The 20,784-nt window shown below is 35.7% G+C and overlaps 1 protein-coding gene across 1 annotated transcript; it reads left to right on the forward strand.

The window, feature by feature from the left end:
- Positions 1-703: 703 nt before the first annotated feature.
- On the forward strand, positions 704-6,604 carry LOC112728308 (LOB domain-containing protein 30-like). The gene is made up of 2 exons (XM_025778390.3): positions 704-1,319; positions 5,895-6,604. Exons 1-2 carry the CDS (start codon positions 966-968, stop codon positions 6,321-6,323), a joined length of 783 nt encoding a protein of 260 aa, XP_025634175.1. The 5' UTR covers positions 704-965; the 3' UTR covers positions 6,324-6,604.
- The last annotated feature ends 14,180 nt before the right edge of the window (positions 6,605-20,784 follow it).

The following is a 20,784-nucleotide window of genomic DNA, read 5'->3' on the forward strand; positions in this document are numbered from 1 at the left end:
TCAAAATTAGTTTTTTATAACATGAGATGTTTATTATCATGATATCCGGATGGTTATCCAAAATTAGTTTTTTGTACGCTTAAGTCATTGGCTCCCTAGCACTACTCTTTATACAATCTAAAAAAAAGAAATATTATACCAATTTATTTATTACTAAAATATAATATAATATAATTAAAATTTGATAATAAGTAATATACCCCCCCCCCCATATTGTAATTCATTATTTACTAAAAACAAATGAATCTTCCATAGTGGGTCTGGAAAAAAACCTCTTTCAAGATTTGCATCATCCTTGTTTGCTTGCTCCAAATCAAAACCTTCCTTCTTTCCCATCAATACATGTCTCTTTAACATTCACATCAATACATGATCTTCATCATGATGTGTTATGTATGAATTCAAAGGAAAATGAAAAATTAAAGAGAAAAAAAAAAAAATAATAATAATAATAATAATAAGAAAGTGCTTGTGTGTGTATGTATTGATGAGGAAAATAGTAAGCTAAGGCCTAAGGGGACTTATCGCATGTTTGCTTCACGCAAGCAACTAAACGTGTGGGGTGTGTTATTAAAAATCCTTTCTTTTACTTTTTCCTTTTTTTTCCTTTTTTCTTTTTTCTTTTTTCTTTTTCATACTCGCTTGGCTTTAAAGACTTCCTCTTCTTCTACTTCTTAAATTCTTCTATTCTCTCTATCTATCTATCTTTCTTTCTTTCACTTCCCTTTTTTAAATACTAATCTTACACCAAACCCTAATTTCATACAAATACACCTCAACATTCTTTTTTTTTTTTCACTTCCTCCTTCATTCAATTCTCTTCATTTTTCTTCTCTTCTTAATTCCTCTCTACATGATCCTCAAAACCCTTTATTTTACTTAACCCAACAAATCATCACATGCCCTTCAAAACCTAAACATTAAAATTCTTTTCATATACATATAATTATTAAACCCTAATTAAGATGAGTATGAACACTAGTTGTAGCGGAAGCAGCCCTAGTGGTGGTGGTGGTGGTGGAAGCAGTAGTGGTGGTGGCAGCAGCGGTGGCGGTGGCCCTTGTGGGGCTTGCAAATTCTTAAGGAGAAAGTGTGTACCCGGGTGTATATTTGCACCCTACTTTGATTCGGAGCAAGGTGCCACACATTTTGCGGCGGTTCACAAGGTTTTTGGTGCTAGCAATGTTTCAAAGCTTCTCATGAATATTCCAGTTCATAAAAGACTTGATGCTGTTGTCACTATTTGTTATGAAGCTCAAGCAAGACTTAGAGACCCTGTCTATGGCTGCGTTGCTCATATCTTTGCTCTTCAACAACAGGTACAAATTAATTTAAATTTCACATTAATTAGTGTATATTACTTACTTTGTTGGGTTATTAGTGTTAATTAATTACAAGCATGTTATATATATAGAAAACTCAATATATATTCATCTAAGCTAATATATGTTGATATAAATGATAATTAAATATATTAATTTTTTACACAAATTAATTCTAACATGAAACAAATTTGATGTAATACATATAAATGGGTGTACTGAATGATATGCCTATATATAATATTAATAAAATTTTATTTGTTCATATATAAATATTTATGAATATTTTATCTGACAAACCCATTTGCATGAATCACATCAAATTTTTTTTGAAGGAAATTTTTAAGGGGCAATATATATTTTAAAGCAAGAAAAGATTTTTTTTTTCTTTTTCATATGATTTTAGTAGATAAGGATGGAGCGAAGTAGATATAAAAATACGTATATTTTGGGATATTTATTAGTATTTGTTTGCTTCTTTAGTGGTCTTATCAATATGTATGTATGTATAATTGTATGTATCTTCTCCCTAAGCTTTTTGCCAGCTATGGTAGCTAGCTATATAGCTGAGACTTAGAATTAATGTGGTCAGCACTTTTAGACTAGAGTTTAATTCTTTCTTACGTTTTTCTTGACTTTTAGAATAATGAATGAGCAACTTAATATGGAATTCTAGGTATTCAGAATTAGAATGAATTGAAGGTCATAGATTATAGGTACATTAGCTGACGGTTTTTCTAAATATTATTCTATTAAACTTTTTATATATACCAAGTTGGAATAGAAATTTTGAAGCACAAATATGTCCATTGTATTGCCCAAGTTTTTGTTTTATAGCCAGTTATTATCATATATAGGGTTTTTAGACCTCATGCATGAGCAAAACTATTTATAGAGGTCTGAATATATAAGGAAAGAAGTTATACTTTATAATCACAGTGGCAAAAATTATTTATAGTAACAATTTATTTTGTTTTCATTGAAAATTTACTTTATTTTTAGTGACAATAAAAATAGTTACTAATATATTTATAAATAATTAACTATTAATTATCTTATATTTTATCGTTAAAAAGGTTTAGTGATAATTATGATATTTACCATTAAAATACTTTTAATAGCCACAAAAATTCTATATCTTATCACTAAAGTATATAATAATGCTGACAGATATATAACTGTCACAAAAACTAAATTAACTAAATAAATAACTATAGGGTTTGAAATTAGTTTTTCTTCTAATATATTAGATAAAATTTATATTATTAGAGTTGGAATGTTAATCCCATAAACATAGACACCTTCTAATTATATATTTCCAATCTTCAACACATCCCTTTACATAAGTGTGATTTGTGGTTGTGCCACATGAAAGAGGAACAAAAATTGGGTTTTGTGGGAAAGAGGAAACAAATGGGGTATAGGGCATAGGAAACCATGGAACAACAACCACCACCTAGCTATATAGAGGGGACACAGTTTCTATTCTATTTTCTTTCTGAAATCCATAAAATCTTAATTGATTAAGAAATGATGATGTGGTCGGCGGTTACATAAAATGTTACTAGACTCTAAATATATATAAAGTCTATGTTTTTTATTATTATTTGGGTCATTACTACTAATGTCTTGGTATTCGCTGGTTTTAGGGATTTTGTCGGTTAGTTTCTTGGGCTTAGGCAATTTTCATAGGGGCATAGTACATCCTTTTGTCCCTACTTGCCCAATTTCTTCTTTTAAAATGACTTAAATAATAATAATAATAATAATAATAATAATAATAATAGTTGCATTTTCCACCTTTTTTTTTATTTATTCTTGAAGAATAGGTATGAGGTTGAAGAAAGATGAGACACTATCACAACCAGCAAACTTCCTTAAATTGGGGAGTTTTGTTTTTCCGTTTTAATTTTCATTCTTTTTTTTAGATAAATTTATTACTACTTACTTAAGAAAACTTGTTAGCTTGTTTTGCAAATTGCTTATTTTTGGAGATAATGAACAACTAGAAGCAAAAGCTAAAATGGCGATTTTGATATATGATGCATGGTTGCTTAGCTTTTCCTGCTAATCCTAACATCCTATATATCATGGTTCAAAATTTCCTTTTAAAAAAAAAAATCTAAAAAATCATCAGAATTTATTATTTTTTATTATTATTTTAACTATTAATCTAATTTTTTAGTCTAAATTCAATAATATATTTTAGTTCATATTTTAATATATTGATAACTAATTATAACTTAAAAATAATAATTTTAATGATTTTCTAATTTTTTTTTAAAAATACATATGTCCTCATATAAGACAATGTTTACACAGAATTTTTTACTATCCCCAAAAACTACAGTATGTATGTAGATGCAGGAGTATCTAAAGGTTATATATAGTATAGGAAGAGTTTTAAGTGTATCGAAAATACCGGTATTCTAGTTGTTTTAACCGTTGATATGAATTATAAAAAATATATATAATATATATTAATTGAAATTAACGGTTAAAACAACTGAAATACCAGTATTTTCAGTATACTTAAAATTTTTCCTATATATACTTTCATGTGACTATTCAACTAATAGGAGTCTTCCTCTCTAACTTAGAAATTTGTAGATTAATTTTATTTAATAAATAATTATTAAGTATCCAATCCCTATGCCCTCATAATTGTCCAAAGTAGAAAATTCGAAAATTTTAAAGAGAATTAATATTTTTATTTATTATTTACGTCTTGTTTTTGATAAGATTTGCAAGTATTTTTTGAAATTTTTTATATAAAGATGACAATGGATAGGTTAAAGTAGGATTTAGACAAAAAATTTTATTTTATTTGTGGGTTTTTTTTTAATTAAACTTCAACCATATTCTATCCCTGAGTTTATAACATGCTAATTTTAATTTTATCTATTTTTAATCTACGCGTATTTGATCTTACTCGCATATCATTAAAAAATACAATATTCAATAATCTGATGAGATTATAAGATTATAATTTGATATTTATATATTATTAAATAGATTTGGCATTCATATAAATAAAAATGTTAAATTTATAATTGAAGATCTTGAATTAATAGTTAAATTTTTTGTATATGAATAAAAGGTTTTTGATTCCACAGTCACTCCTAGCCTAACACATTTTTTATATAATATATATAGGAGGCAGATTAACGAATTGAATTGGATACTCGCAAATAGGGTTGCTGATGTAAGTCCTATTTTCAAAAGGATATATAATTGTATAAGTATAATAAACAATATTTGAGCATATTACTGTTAAAATATTTTAAAATCTAACATGAAAGTTTAAATATTATTTTGAATTTTGATCCCTTAGTTATACCAATTTTTGATCCCTTGAGAGATCAAAACCTAAATATGTTAGACCACGACAATCTGTTATTGAAAGTTACAACAAATTATATTCTTACTAAAAATTAGTATTTTTACTAAAAGAATTAATAATATTTATAAAGAGTAAAACCCAAAAAAAATTGAAGGGCTAAAAATAAAATTATTCGTTACTACACTATTATTTAAACCTGGAGCAAAAGTAGGTTAATTATTGAACCAATTAAATGATGTTTTTTCATTCCTATTTAAGTTAGTTTTTGAAATAAAATTGAAGATAGTAGAAAATTCAACATATTTTTCTATTAGTTATGAACACATATATATACAATTTTTTATATGAAACTATATCAAATATTTCTTATTTAAAAAGCATAATTTACGATCCTAACAAATTAGAATGCATAATTTTTTATCTTAGTAAAGATATACATAAGAGTACTTTTAGAGTACCGTATTTATACTTAAATTATATCTAAATTATCTATTAATAAAGATAATAATAAGATATCAAATTAAATTTTAAAACAGTAATTAATTCTTTTTTGAAACAATATTTAGAAAAAAAATAGAAGTAACAGAAATTGATAAGATGTTACTAAAAAAATTCTACAAGTCTCCAATCATGTTGATTTGTTTATCTTTTCCGAGTGACTTGGTTTGCACAAAATTCTTTGTTTAATAACCTCGAGAAGTTTGTTTTGAAGTCACGTTTTCATACTTACAATTGTTAAGTTAATTTACTTTCATGAAACTCAACATCTTGTGTTTTTCAAGGTCCAATTAAAATATTGGACCACGGGAATGTGCATATGGTATTCCCTTGCCCTAAATTTTTAGTATTATCAATTTATATATATTGCTATAATAATTTCTATCAATATTAAATACAGTTTAATTTTAATGTATAAATAGTGTAAAATATTTTACGTAATCGTATAATTATATATGTTTTTTTAGATGATCATTCACGCAATCAATGTGAAAGATAGTTATTTTGACTAACTTGATATTATATAATTAAATGTATGTGTAAAACTATTTTACATTAACAACATATTAAAATTAAATTCTTATTAAATATAGGAGATGTTATTGTAAACCGGAACAAAATAAAACTGGCAAAATAAAAAATTTAGGTAAATATTAGCAAGAAAATATATAGTGACATTTTTTAGTCTGTGAACAAAATAAGTGATATGCATTATTGATTTTTTTTTGCAGATAGTGAATTTACAAGCAGAACTTTCATATTTACAAGGTTATCTTGCAACCCTTGAGTTACCTCATCCGCCACAACCACCTCCTACTCCACCGCAACCAACCCTAGCCCCTCCAACTCTCTCAATTACTGACCTCCCACCTCCACCACCTACTCCTGCCAGCACGGCTACCGTGCCGGCCACGTATGATTTGTCTTCACTCTTTGAACCTATGGCCCAAACTTCTTGGGCCATGCACAATAGGCCCATTGACGCACCACGCCAATTTTTTAGTAGTGGCACATCATCTTTACAGTCTAGTGGTGGCGGCCGCGATGGTGGCGATCTTCAAACACTGGCTCATGAACTTTTGCGTAGACATGGAGTTGATCCTACTACTCCTGTGGCATGTTCTAGTGCCCCCTCATCATCACAATCTCATTCAAAATGAACACAATCGTGGACTTAATCTACTGATCTTTTGTTCTATGTGGAAGATTAGGAAGACATCTTAGTTGAAATTACAATGTTTATTCAGAATGAAATTAAAGTAACTATATAATAATTCTTCTTTATATGCATATATATTTTTTATTTGTTCTTTACCCCTTTTTTTTCTTTCATTTTTTTAAACTCTATTTTAAATGCTAGTGAACTTAATAAATGTAGACCAGCATTATTTTATTTTATTTTTTCTTTCTACTAATACAAGATTCATGAATGTTGTAACATAATTATTTTGACCAATGCGATCATTGCATGCATGACGAATTTACAGTCTAAGAGTCTCATTGGTTTGTGTTCTTATTTTTTATTTTTATTTTTATTCTTTTTTATTTTAAAAATTTTGTGAAAAAAAAATATTTTTTTATAAAATTTAAAAAATAAAAAATACATCAACCAAACACACTCTTAGTCTCTTAGAATTTCTCCCTTAATTAAGTGCATATGAGACAAATCTCATTTATTTACTAGCCTGTACATTTCAAGTCATAAATCATATAATTTCAAGCCTATACTAGACTACTAGTCATATTATATAATCGTTAATATTTATTTAAACAAAAATATGGTATATATATATATATATATAATTAGTCATTTTATATATATAAATAAATACTTAAATAATTTAACTCATTTTTAATATATATTTTATATTTTAATATATATTTATATAAATAATTAATTTAATAATTAATTTTTTATATACACTTAATATGATTGTTGTTTAAATTCAATTGCATAATTGAATTGAAAATTAGGGTTTTCACCAATAAATAAATTTACTATAAATTGAGGATTAAAAAGAAAAAAAAATGGAACACCTCAAACAGCTAGAAGGCAAAAGCACAAGTTATCTATTAATATGCAGTTGTGCATAGTGTACAAAGATATAATATGAACATGTTTCTAAAAATTGGGGCTCTGCCTTGCAAATTAAATGTTAATGATTTGTGATAAAGAATGAGTACATATCAATTATATATCTTTGTGTTATTTGTTAATAATTAATTAACACATTACAAAATAATATAATTATCCCCTACCACTTTTATTATGTTTATTCTATGATAATTAGCAAAACTTATACACTTACATTAAAAAATAAATAAATAATGTTATTGTGAAATCAAAAGAGAAACAAGAGATAAGTTATTGGACATTGCTTCCTTCTCCCCCTATTATTATTTTTTGTCAACCTACTCTCTATTCTGATCTATCCATTAAATTAGCCATTCAAAAATTACAGATTAATCATTTTTATTATTCCATCACTTAATTAATAATTTTCATCAACGATTAATGATATAAAACATTAACTGACAGCATATATAATACTTAGTGTTCATACCCTGCCCTAACGATAAGGCTCAGGTACAAATAAAAGACTCAATCCGAAGGGTTGAGCCTCACCTAGCACCAACCTTCCTCCTGCAAAGTCGGTTCTTACCACGACTTACCCTAAAGAAGTCGGGGACGAGAGTTAGCTGGCAGATAAATATTCATTTGAATGAGTAACTGCCCCTAGAATCTCTCTAACCGCTTCCAAGAGCCATATCTTAACCTCCCTGAGATAAAGGGACGGTTAACACCCTAAAAAAGTGGCACTACTTCAACGGTGGTTATTGGTTCACCACTATAAATACACTGACACCTCTCAGGTATCTCTAAGCCCCAATACTCTCTAGACCTGCTCACACCCTTGCTGACTTAGGCATCGGAGTGTCTTTGCAGGTACCACCCCCATTCGTTCATACTCACAAGTCGGACGGAGGCCCCCAAGGCGCAGACCGGCTTGAAGGCTTCCTTCCTCAGACGATTGGGCCAACCCAGCGAGTCCATCGTAACATTGGCGCCGTTGCCGGGGACCCGAGAGATCAACCAGTGATGGCGGACAGATCCCCTGAAGAGGGTCATGTGGAGACGGATTCCGAACAAGAGAATCTGGACACCGGAAATAATGACGTGGACCTAACCCTCCACCAGGGAACCAACGATCAGCATAGAGAGGGTACCTCCGGAGTCAAAAATCCGAAGGTGAATTCCTCAGAAGGGCGCGAATCGGAGAAGGACGGACAGTCCCACGCAACTGAACTTATGAGATTAGTCCATATCCACCAAAGCCGCCTAGAACAATTGGAACAAGAACGGGAGCGACAAAGGGAGACTGAAAAGAACCTAAAAGAGGAGATGGAACGGCGAAAAGAGTTAAAAAGAAAACTCTTGAAGTTAGAATCCTCCCTCAAAGGTCGGAACCCCCGTGATGATCGAGAAGAGTCGCCCCTAGGAGGGGAGGACCCCTTCAGCGAGGATATAATGAGGGCAAAAGTTCCGAGGAACTTCAAAAGCCCTGATATGAACCTCTATGACGGAACCACAGATCCGAAGCATCACTTAAGCAATTTCAAAAGTCGGATGTATCTGGCTGATGCCTCCGACGCTACGCGATGCAAAGCTTTCCCGACTACCCTGTCGAAAGCAGCGATGAAGTGGTTCGATAGCCTCCCCCCGAGGTCGGTCACCAGTTTTGAAGACCTCTCAAGGAAGTTCTTAATGAGGTTCTCCATCCAGAAGGACAAAGTAAAACATGCGCCAAGCTTCCTGGGAATAAAGCAGGAGGTCGGAGAATCCTTACGGGCCTATATGAAAAGGTTCAACAAAGCATGTTTGGAAATCCAAGACCTGCCCACCGAGGCAGTCATAATGGGGTTAGTCAATGGGTTTAGAGAAGGTCTCTTCTCACAGTCCATATCTAAAAGACACCCCACCTCCTTAAGTGATGTACAGGAAAGAGCTGAAAAATACATCAACATGGAGGAAAATGCTAAACTGAGAGATTCGAGTTGGCGACCTGGGCATCTCCCCTCAACAAAAGAGAGGGAAAGGGAACCCAAGAAGAAGGAAGAACTTGGTCTCGATAGACCAAGAAAATATCACTCTTATACTCCTCTAAAGGTTTCCATAGTGGATGTATACAGAGAGATTTACAATACTGAAAGGCTGCCACCTCCCAGGCCCATTAAAAATAAAAAAGGAGGGAGTCGCGGCGACTACTGTGAGTACCATAAAATATATGGTCACTCGACAAATGACTGTTAAGACCTTAAAAATGTGATAGAAAAGCTGGCGAGAGAAGGTCGGCTCGACAGATATCTCATAGAAAGGTCGGACGGTCATGGGAAGAGAAAGCGAGACGATATGGACAGAAGAGACCCACCACCACAAACTCCGGAGAGACATATCCATATGATCTCAGGAGGATTCGCGGGAGGGGGACTCACCAAGTCCTCTCGCAAAAGACATCTCAAGCGAGTCTACCAGGTCGGAGGAGAGTCATCCGACCTCCCCACCATTTCATTCACAAGAGAAGATGGGCAAGGAATAATCCCTGTGCATGATGACCCAGTGGTAATTACTATGATCCTAGCCAATGCCCATCTCCACAGAACCCTAGTAGATCAAGGGAGCTCAGCGGACATCCTTTTCAAGCCCGCCTTTGACAAATTAGGGTTGGATGAGAAAGAATTAAGAGCCTACCCCGACACCTTGTACGGACTAGGCGACACGCCAATAAAGCCACTGGGATTTTTGCCCCTTCACACCACTTTTGGAAAAGGGGAAAAATCCAAAACTCTGAGTATAGACTTCATAGTCATCGAGGTAGGGTCAGCATATAATGCTTTGATCGGCAGAGCTACCCTTAATCGACTCGGAGCGGTGGTGTCAACTCCGCACCTTTGCATGAAATTCCCGACCCCAGCAGGAATAGCAACGGTGAGGGGAGATCAGAAGTTGACAAGAAAGTGCTACAATGAAACCCTAAACCTGAGGGGAAAAGGCAAAGAAGTCCACACCATAGAGCTCGGCGGTGCAAGGGCCCGAGAAGAGCTGCGACCACAGCCGGGAGGAAAAACTGAGGAAATACAGGTCGGCAAAGAGGAAGGAAAAAACACCAACATAGGAGCCAACCTAGGGGAAACCCTAAAGCAAGGGTTGATTAAGCTCCTAAGAGACAATTCCGACCTCTTTGCCTGGAAAGCCTCCGACATGCCCGGGATAGACCCCGAGCTTATGTCCCACAAGCTCTCGGTATACCCAGGGTCCCGACCTGTACAACAGAGAAGACGCAAGCTCGGCCCAGAACGAGTCCTAGCAGTGGAAGAGCAAGTGCAGGCACTCCTAGAAGCCGGCTTCATCAGAGAAGTCAAATATCCAACATGGCTAGCAAATGTAGTTCTAGTCAAGAAGCAAAAAGGCAAATAGAGAATGTGTGTCGACTATACCGACTTAAATAAGGCATGTCCCAAGGACCCTTATCCACTCCCAAGTATTGATACCCTTGTAGACTCTAGCTCAGGGTATCAATACTTGTCGTTCATGGATGCCTACTCGGGATATAACCAAATCCCGATGCATGAGCCAGATCAGGAGAAAACATCATTCATCACGTCCAGAGCAAATTTTTGCTATGTGGTCATGCCATTTGGATTAAAAAATGCGGGAGCCACATACCAAAGGCTGATGAACAGAGTGTTTGCTCCCCACCTTGGGAGCTTAATGGAAGTCTATGTAGACGACATGCTGGTGAAAACCAAGAAAGAGGCCGAGCTCTTAACAGACCTCTCGCAAGTATTTGACACCATAAGGTCACACGGGATGAGGCTAAATCCCGCAAAGTGTACCTTCGCGGTGGAAGCTGAAAAATTTCTAGGGTTTATGCTGACACAAAGGGGGGTCGAAGCAAATCCCGATAAGTGTAGAGCTATCCTGGAAATGAAAAGCCCGACTTGCTTAAGAGAGGTCTAGCAGCTAAACGGCCGACTTGCAGCCCTCTCCAGATTCTTGGCAGGATCAGCACTAAAATCCCTTCCACTATTCTCCTTATTGAGAAAGGGATGTCAGTTCGAGTGGACTCCTGAATGCGAAGAGGCGTTCCAGGAGTTCAAAAGATTCTTGAGTCAACCTCCGATTCTGGCCCGACTTGTAGTTGGAGAAGACCTCGTCCTATACTTATCTGTAGTAGACAAGGCTGTCGCGTCAGCCCTGATAAGAGAAGACGAGGTCGGTCAGCATCCGGTGTACTTCATCAGCAAAGTCCTACAAAGCCCCGAGCTAAGGTATCACAAACTAGAGAAGTTTGCCTACTCCTTAGTAATAGCCTCACGAAGGCTACGACCTTACTTTCAAGCGCATACAATAAGAGTTCGCACGAACCACTCCATGAAGCAAATCCTCCAAAAAACGGATGTCGCAGGAAGAATGGTTCAATGGGAAATAGAGCTCTCCGAGTTCGACTTGAGATATGAAACTCGGACGGCAATTAAAGCCCAATGCCTTACCGACTTCGTAGCAGAATACGCAGGAGATCAAGAGAAAAAGCCAACTACATGGGAACTCTATGTAGATGGATCCTCAAATAAGACAGGGAGCGGTGCAGGCATAATATTAGTGGACGAAAGGGGAACCCAAATAGAGGTTTCCCTCAAATTTGAATTCCCAGCTTCAAATAATCAGGCAGAGTATGAAGCCCTAATTGCCGGGTTGAAGCTGGCAGAAGAAGTCGGTGCTACAAAAGTGATGGTATATAGCGACTCCCAAGTGGTGACCTCCCAGATAAGTGGAGAGTATCAGGCAAAAGACCCAAATATGAAGAGGTACTTGGAAAAAACTCTAGAACATCTTGGGCACTTTGCGGAAACCGAGATCAAACATATAACTCGGGATCTAAATAGCAGAGCAGACGCCCTATCCAAGTTAGCAAGTACCAAGCCAGGAGGGAATAACAGAAGCCTGATCCAGGAAACTCTCCAGGAACCCTCTGTGGTAAAAACGGAGGAAAAGCAAGTGGTCCTTGAGGTAATTGGACTAAACCTCGGATGGATGAACCCTTTGGTCGAATACATGAAATTCGACATCCTCCCCAAGGAGGAAAAAGAGGCTAAGAAAATCCGGAGGGAAGCACAACACTACACTCTGGTGAAAAATATTCTCTATAAAAGAGGGATATCAACACCATTGTTAAAGTGCGTACCGACCTCGAGAACCACCGAGGTATTAGAGGAGGTCCACAGTGGGATCTGCGGAAATCATCTCGGAGCCAGGTCGCTCGCCAGGAAAGTAATCCGAGCTGGATTCTATTGGCCGACCTTGCAGAGAGATGCCAGGGAATTTGTGAAAAGATGTCAACCATGCCAAATGCATGCAAATTTCTATGTGGCTCCCCCTGAGGAACTAATTAGTATAACTTCCCCATGGCCCTTTGCAAAATGGGGGATGGACCTGTTAGGCCCTTTCCCCCAGGCTCCGGGACAAGTCAAATACTTGATTGTGGGAATAGACTACTTCACAAAATGGATAGAAGCAGAACCACTGGCTACCATCACAGCCCAAAGAAGTCGGAGGTTCCTCTACAAGAATATCATCACAAGATATGGGATACCATATTCCATCACTACAGATAATGGAACCCAGTTCACCGACTCTACCTTCAGAAGCCTGGTGGCCAGTATGAAGATTAAACACCAGTTCACCTCGGTGGAGCATCCGCAAGCAAATGGACAAGTCGAGGCAGCCAACAAAGTCATACTGGCAGGGTTGAAGAAAAGGCTACAAGATGCAAAAGGAGCCTGGGCTGAGGAGCTCCCACAAGTGTTATGGGCTTACAGGACAACGCCCCAATCTGCCACTGGAGAAACGCCCTTCCGATTAGTCTATGGCGTAGAAGCCATGATACCAATAGAAATCAGCGAACAAAGTCCAAGGGTGATTCTCCACGATGAGATCGGAAACATACAGGGGCACAAAGAAGAGCTCGATTCGCTCCCCGAAGTCCGAGAAGAAGCCAGATAAGAGAAGCAACGCTGAAGCAAAGGATGACTACAAGATACAACAAAAAAGTCATTCGAAGAACCTTCACCCCAAATGACTTGGTCTTGATCAGAAACGACATTGGAGTCAATAAATCGGGGGAAGGAAAGCTCGCCACCAATTGGAAGGGACCCTACAATGTTAGCGAGGTCTTAGGAAAAGGTTATTATAAGGTGACCGACCTAAGTGGCACCGAGTTACCAAGGTCGTGGCATGCTTGTAACATGAAAAGGTACTATAGTTAAAAGCGAACTCTACTCCCTGATGTACTCTTTTCCCAACTTCATGATTTTTTCCCAAAATCAAAGGGTTTTTTTCTGGAGAAGGGTTTTTAACGAGGCATCATAGTAGAGGCTAAGGGAAAATAGGCTGTCAAAAACCCTTAGTAACAGTAAAGTACCTTCCCAAATTAATAAAGATCTTTTACAATATCTCTTATAAATTCCTTCTCGTTTATTGTTTCTTCCTACGAAACGCGCCGACTTAAGCTCGACAAAACATGAAAATCCCATGAACCGACCTAGATGGTCGTCAGGATAAAACGACGAGGTACAAGTCAGTGTAAAGAGGTTATAAAAGTTGATCGTGAGAAACTCGGAGACATTCCGACTTATGAGTCGAAATGAAAAACCGAGTAGGAAAGAAAACGCATCGCAAAAATAACCTAAGTTATAGAACTCAATAAAACAAAGTTGAGTATAAGGAATAACAAAAAAGAGATAAAAAAAACCTAGGAAAAAGCTTAAAGAATGTCCTAAAGCCCTTAAAGGCCTAGAAGGACGGACAAGCAAAAGGTTTTCAGAAAAGATTAAAGGGACTTCGAAAAATCAAAATCGAAAAGCATGCACATGTAAAAGGTAACTGAAACCCTTATCCAAAAAAGGGTATTTCTTTGTTAAAACTTAAAACCCTTATCCAAAAAAGGGGTACTTATAAATACTTTGTTTACGGCCATAAAAGACCAGAAGAAATTGTTCAATTACCACCACCACCAACAAACAAATATAAAGAGTTTAAAAAAGGAGGGACCCACAGGCCGATCCCCCATATAGCCAATAAAGTTATTTTTTCAGAGGAGTAGACGGATCACCACCAGAGCCAGGAAGAGTAGTCGGAGCAACGTCAGGACCAGGGAGAGAGGCATCCATAGGAGATGGAGAGGAAGTCGGAGGAACCTTTGAAGAGCTCGGAGCATCCTTTGAGCGAGGAGAGGACTCAATAATCCTCTGCCCCTGAGTCTTCAAGTCTGACTCAGAAACAACTTGAGGGGCAGGAGGAGACACTATAGCACCATCAATGACGACCTTGTCAGGATCTAAAGGAGAGAGATCCAAGCCAGGAGCAATGACTCCGACTTGCTCCTTAAAAATCCTCCAGGCCTCTTCAGATCCCTCGACAATAGAGTCCTCCAACTCGACATAGGCAGTCCGAGCATTCAGCAGATCTTTTTTCACAACCACAAGGTCCTCAAAAAGGCTTGAATAGCTCTCCTGCGCCTTCAGCCTTAAACCGACCTCCATGTTGCACTGGGCCTGCAACTTGCTCTCCCTCTCCTGGAGATCCTTCCTCTCCTCCTCTAGTTTGGCGACCTCCTCCTTCAACTTCTTCTCATGTTCTTGATATAAAAGAAGTCTCTCCTCCAACTCTTTAGCCCTCGAGGACGAACCAAGAGAGCTAAGAGGAGTTTTCTCGAAAATATCAAGAAATTTGGTGCACACCGCCGCCGCCCTGATACTCTCCTGAGCCAGAATAGTCAGGTGGTTCCGGATAGAAACATCATCCAAGCCTATACGGGCATGAGGATAGATGTACTTCCGGATAAATTCAGGGGCATCCACCTTGGCTTCACCCTCGAAAGAAGAACTAGGCTCTAAAGCCTTGCGCTTCTTCCTTTCAGGCTCAGGGGAGGATCGGGGGGGAGGGGACGGCTGAGAAGGAGCAGAAGAGGAAATAACAATAGGTTCAGAAGGAGTCCCCAAATTTCGGAGAGGATGAGGAGGAGAGATAACTGCCCTGGCACCACCAGTCCTGGCCCGGGACCTCGCCCTAGCCTCCTGGACCCTCTGGTAAGACTCATTCGAATTCCTCCTCGCCATCTCTGTAAAAACAAGTAGTAGCCAAAAGGTTAGACAAGTCGGAAAAAGATAGTCAGACAAGTCGGATATCCAATAAAACAAATAAAAGCTACCTAATTGTGTCTGAACAAAGGTCGGAGACCCTTGGAGAAATTTTTTAGTATCCAGATATGGGGCCCTCCCCCATACTTCTCGGAGGAACCCCACAATGGCAGCCTCCACCTCATCCAGGTCATCCAGACCATATTTCTCACAGGGGGAGGCCTCCAACCAATACAGAGGGAAGCGAGGGGAAGAATTCTCATCCAGGAATAGGGGTGGTGACCCTCTACAGCTTGCACTTTGAAAAAATAATTTTTGAAGTCATGAAAAGATTCATCAAAAAGGGTGAAGACCCTCCGACCTTGTATAGCCCAGAAGGACACCCATTGTTGTTTATTATTTTGCCCACTGAAGGGCTTAGTCATATGGAAAAGAAAAAAGAAAATCCTCAAGGAAGTCGGAAAGTCTAAAGCATGGCTGACAAATTGATAAATTTTCAGAAAACCCCAGGAATTGGGATGAAGCTGGGTAGGTGCAACACGGCAGTGGCGTAAAACATCAATCTCAAAGTCAGAAAAGGGAAGGAAAACGCCCAGGTGGGTAAGCATGCTCTCATACATAAAAAAGAAATGAGGGACTGCCTCCGAAGCCCTCCCAAAACAGACCCGGTCTTCTGGACTCGGGGCAAGTAGTTCATACTTCGGCTCATCCTCATCAGAGGTGCAGAGCCGGTGGCGAGCGCGAAGATCAGTAAGAAAATCAGTGTCGACCCAAGGTTCCTCCCCCAGGACTGTGATATCAACCCACTGAGCAAGACTTTCAACAGAAGACATTTTCTTTCTTTGAAAAAAGGGTTGGTAAAACCTACAAAAGGAAAAAAGAAAAGAAAATAAAAAAACATGGTCTCTAAGGGGAAGTACGGAATCAAACAGAGGTCTATGGATCAACCTATCCATCTAAAAAATAAAATCATGCAAACAGAAAGCATGTCGTTAAAGGAAAAGAAGAAAAATCTAACCTTTATCTGAAAAAGGTTGGAGGAAATGAAAGTCTTCAAACGCAAGAATGCTTCACGAACAGGTGGAGAGGAAATTTAAAAAATCGCAGAAACGAAACAATGAAAGAGGAAAAAAGTATTTATAAACACGTTAGGGGCATAATGGTAAAAACGGGGCAGTCATTAATGGGTGCACCGTTACCAAGGTAATCAATACCTACGCGAACCTCTAACAGACGCGACGTTTGATTAGACGTAAATGTGAAAAATCAAAAGTCACGAAAGTCACGTCGGTTTCGAACAAACACATCGATTTCCTCCCAAGTCGGCTACGTCCCCGAGTAGAATACACGAACCCAAAATCTTAAAAGAAATTGGGCTCGAGTAGGGGCAATGTTCATACCCTGGCCCAACGATAAGGCCCAGGTACAAATAAAAGGCTCAATCCGAAGGGTTGAGCCTCACCTAGCACCGACCTTCCTCCTGCAAAGTCGGTTCTTACCACGACTTACCCTAAAGAAGTCGGGGACGAGAGTTAGCTGGCAGATAAACATTCGTTTGAATGAGTAACTGCCCCTAGAATCTCTCTAACCGCTTCCAAGAGCCATATCTTAACCTCCCTGAGATAAAGGGACGGCTAACACACTAAAAAAGTGGCACCACTTCAACGATGGTTATTGGTTCACCACTATAAATACACTGACACCTCTCAGGTATCTCTAAGCCCCAATACTCTCTATACCTGCTCACACCCTTGCTGACTTAGGCATCGGAGTGTCTTTGCAGGTACCACCCCCATTCGTTCATACTCACAAGTCGGACGGAGGCCCCCAAGGCGCAGACCCGCTTGAAGGCTTCCTTCCTCAGACAATTGAGCCAACCCAGCGAGTCCAGCCCAACAATCTTTGGTTACCTATCGTAACACTTAGTATGTCTAATTAGACACTAAATAAATATATTTATGAAAGTCTATCAATTTAGTCTATTTTGTAATTATATAAATCTTAATCCTAATATAATATCTCGATACTAAATTAATAACTTTTGATAAATATATTTGTTTAGTATCTAATTGGATATATTAAGTATCATGTATGATATGAATTAACATCCTGTATCATCAATTGTTGATGAAAACTATTAATTAAGTGAGAAGAACAAAAATAATTAATTTATAATTTTTAAAAAATAAATTTAATGATAAAATCTTTCAACAACCAATTTAAAGAACAAATAATGGTTGTAACGAATTTAAGGCCCAATAGTGTCATAAATTGATATCTTATAAAAACCAATTGTTTTCTAACCAAAAAAAAAAAAAACCCTATTATATGATCGGTGACAAGAGTTATTCGACCTTAGGCTCTATCCTCATGATAAAATATTTGGAAAAAAAAAAAAACAGACACACGTTCTATCAGTAGCACCAAAAAAAAAAAAGATGAAGCCCTTTTTCTTTCATGAATTTGAGGAAAAAAAGATGGTGAAACTTGTGTTACTTAAAATAATTGCTTTTGATTCTTGTGTTGCAAATTATGTATTTTTTAAAAGATTTCTAAAATTTTGTTATATATATATATATATATATATATATATATATATATATATATATATATATATTTGTTTAAATATTAAGTAGATCCAATAAATTTTCGGATTATTAGACTTCCAAATTTTATTTATCCCAACTTATTTTAACATGACAATCAATATGCGTTATATTATCTTTGTTTTTCAAAAAACTATATTTGGTCTTGTATTTTCATCGGACAATGAAATATTTATATTAATCTATATTTATATTTTGTAGAATGAAGTTAAATACTCTAACAAATACAAAATGGATATATAATAAATTAATAATTGATAGAACTATCATACCAAGTGTTTGGAATCAATTTAGACTTTCAGAATTATAATTACGAAAATGAAAACCAAAGCAATTCCGATGACTTGAAGTATACCGATAATATATCTTTAATTCAAACTAATTGCATTGGTTATTTGATGAATTCGAAATTTCAATTTAATGAGTCTGATAAAAACAACTTTGATGTGCATATAGAAATGTTCTTAATCTAAATTGAATCCGAACGAAAAAAATATAAAACTAACTCACTCAATTTAATAATACAAATGAAAGTTCTAAGTCGCCAATTAAGCTTAGCTTGATCAATTGAAAGTTGAAACAAAGAAAATTTTGGATAAGGCTGTAACCAGAAAATGCATCAAATAGTTTAAGCAAAGGAATTGATATCGAATAACATACATATAAGATTTTAAGTTTAAATTTCGGAAAAATAAAAAAATAAAAGTTTATGGAAGACTTTTAAACATGTAAAAAATATTAGTTTTTTACTATTTTTATTTGTTGATCTTGATCATAAAATATATACATGATTGATGAGACTAATGATTAAAACAGTTAGAACACCAATGCAATATTTTTTATATACTTAAAAATTTTTCAAAATTTATAACAAGTAAAAGGTGATGTGAAATTAAGATGAATAAATAGAAATAAAGTTGGAAAATTATAAAAGAGATTTAAAGAACTTTGTATTAATTTTTAATATATGTCACTCGATATAATATTACATTATACTAATATTTCATATATAATATTTTTTTTAAATAGTAAAAAAACTACTTGAAATAGGTAGTTAGATGTGTTTTTTAGTGTGTATTATTCTTAGTGTGTTAAAAAAAATTTAAGATCTATTTATAGATGAAGGTTTTGAATTAAATAATAGTAATGTATTATTTACTTAACACTCTTACTAATTAGTAAAAATATATTATGGAAACTCAAGCTCTATTAATTGATAATGTTACTGGTTCACTTTATTTTTGGTAATCATCGACAAAGTGTCGAATCAAGTTTGTATCAAGATATCAGTTTCGGGGCAGATACGATTCTTTTGAAAAAGAGTGGACTCTGCATTTATACTACATGATCTTCTGTTACGTCGCTGGGACTGAAAATTTTTGCAGAATTTCGGTGTGATAGTGAAGTGTTTTTTATTGAAGTCTCAGAACTTTTCTGAGTTTCGCCTATTTATAGATCATGAGGATAGATTTGCCTAAAACATCTTGACCACGATCTTATTCTCTATTTTTTCTTAGGCCATGATCTTACCATGACTATGAAGAACCTTAACTCCTAAGTTTTGACATTCCACGTCTTTCTTGGTTTTCAACTCTCACGTTTTCTTTAGCTTGCTCCTCAAATTTCACACATATGTTCTCAACTCAGTTTGAAGATCGAGTAACAAGTCTTGATGTTCAAAGAAAGACAATAACTGCTTTTCGACTTCGATGTTCTTTGCACCATCTTTCTTCGACTTTGGCTTGCTCGTTTCTACTTCTGTAATCGAAGCAATCGGTAGTCGAAACGCCTTCCTGTCGAGAAAATCTATTTTTAGTACCAACAGTTACATACTTCATTATGTATGATAATGCTCCATGATATGACATCCACAATAATAAGTATTTTATAACACTCTCCTTTAAATGTTATTAGAGATATGTCTCGTTAAAAATCCTATAAAAAATATCTTGTGAGATAAAAATCTGATCGAGAAAAAAATAGTACAATATCCTTTGTAACGAAAACTGTCTTGTTAAAAAATCTCATAAAGAAAAATCCAATGGGATAAAAATCTTATAATAAAAATACTATCTCTCCCCTCTTGATAACATAATATAAGATCTCGAAGACAACACATTTCGATTTTGTGTACTAGATTTTCAAAGATTGAGATAAAAAATGACTTGGTATATAAGTCTGTCAAATTATCACTTGAAATGAATTTGTTGAATGTTAATTGTTCTAAGATTTTGAAGGTCGTGTAAAAAAGAAATTGAAAAAATATACTTTGTTCGGTCACTTTTGATGTATCCATTTTTAAGTTGAACAATACACATCGCATTATCTTCATACAATGTTGTAAGGACTATCTTTTTATCAGACAACCTACATGATGATTGAATATATCCAATCAAACTCCTGAGTCAAAAGCATTTATGACTTGCCTCATGCATTGCAAGTATTTTAGCATGATTGAAAAATGTTACAGCTATAGTTTGCTGTATAGATCTCTATGATATAACTATGTTTTCAAATATAAACAAGTATCTTATTTGTGATCTATTCTTATGGAAATCCAATAGATAACCTACATCTACATAGCCAACCAATTGTGACTTGGATCTATAAAGATCAAATAATTCTATATCAACCGTTCCACGAAGATATTGGAACACATTTTTTATTTTATTCCAGTATCTTCTAGTTGGAGAGAAATTGTATCTCGCCAATAACTTTACAACAAATTCTTTATCGAGACATGTGTTATTAGCTAGCAAGATACATTAGTGTACTACTTATGGTACTAAGATATGATACTTCAGGATTGAGTGTTTCT

The sequence above is a fragment of the Arachis hypogaea genome, chromosome 12, assembly GCF_003086295.3.
Source record: "Arachis hypogaea cultivar Tifrunner chromosome 12, arahy.Tifrunner.gnm2.J5K5, whole genome shotgun sequence".
NCBI lineage: Eukaryota > Viridiplantae > Streptophyta > Magnoliopsida > Fabales > Fabaceae > Arachis > Arachis hypogaea.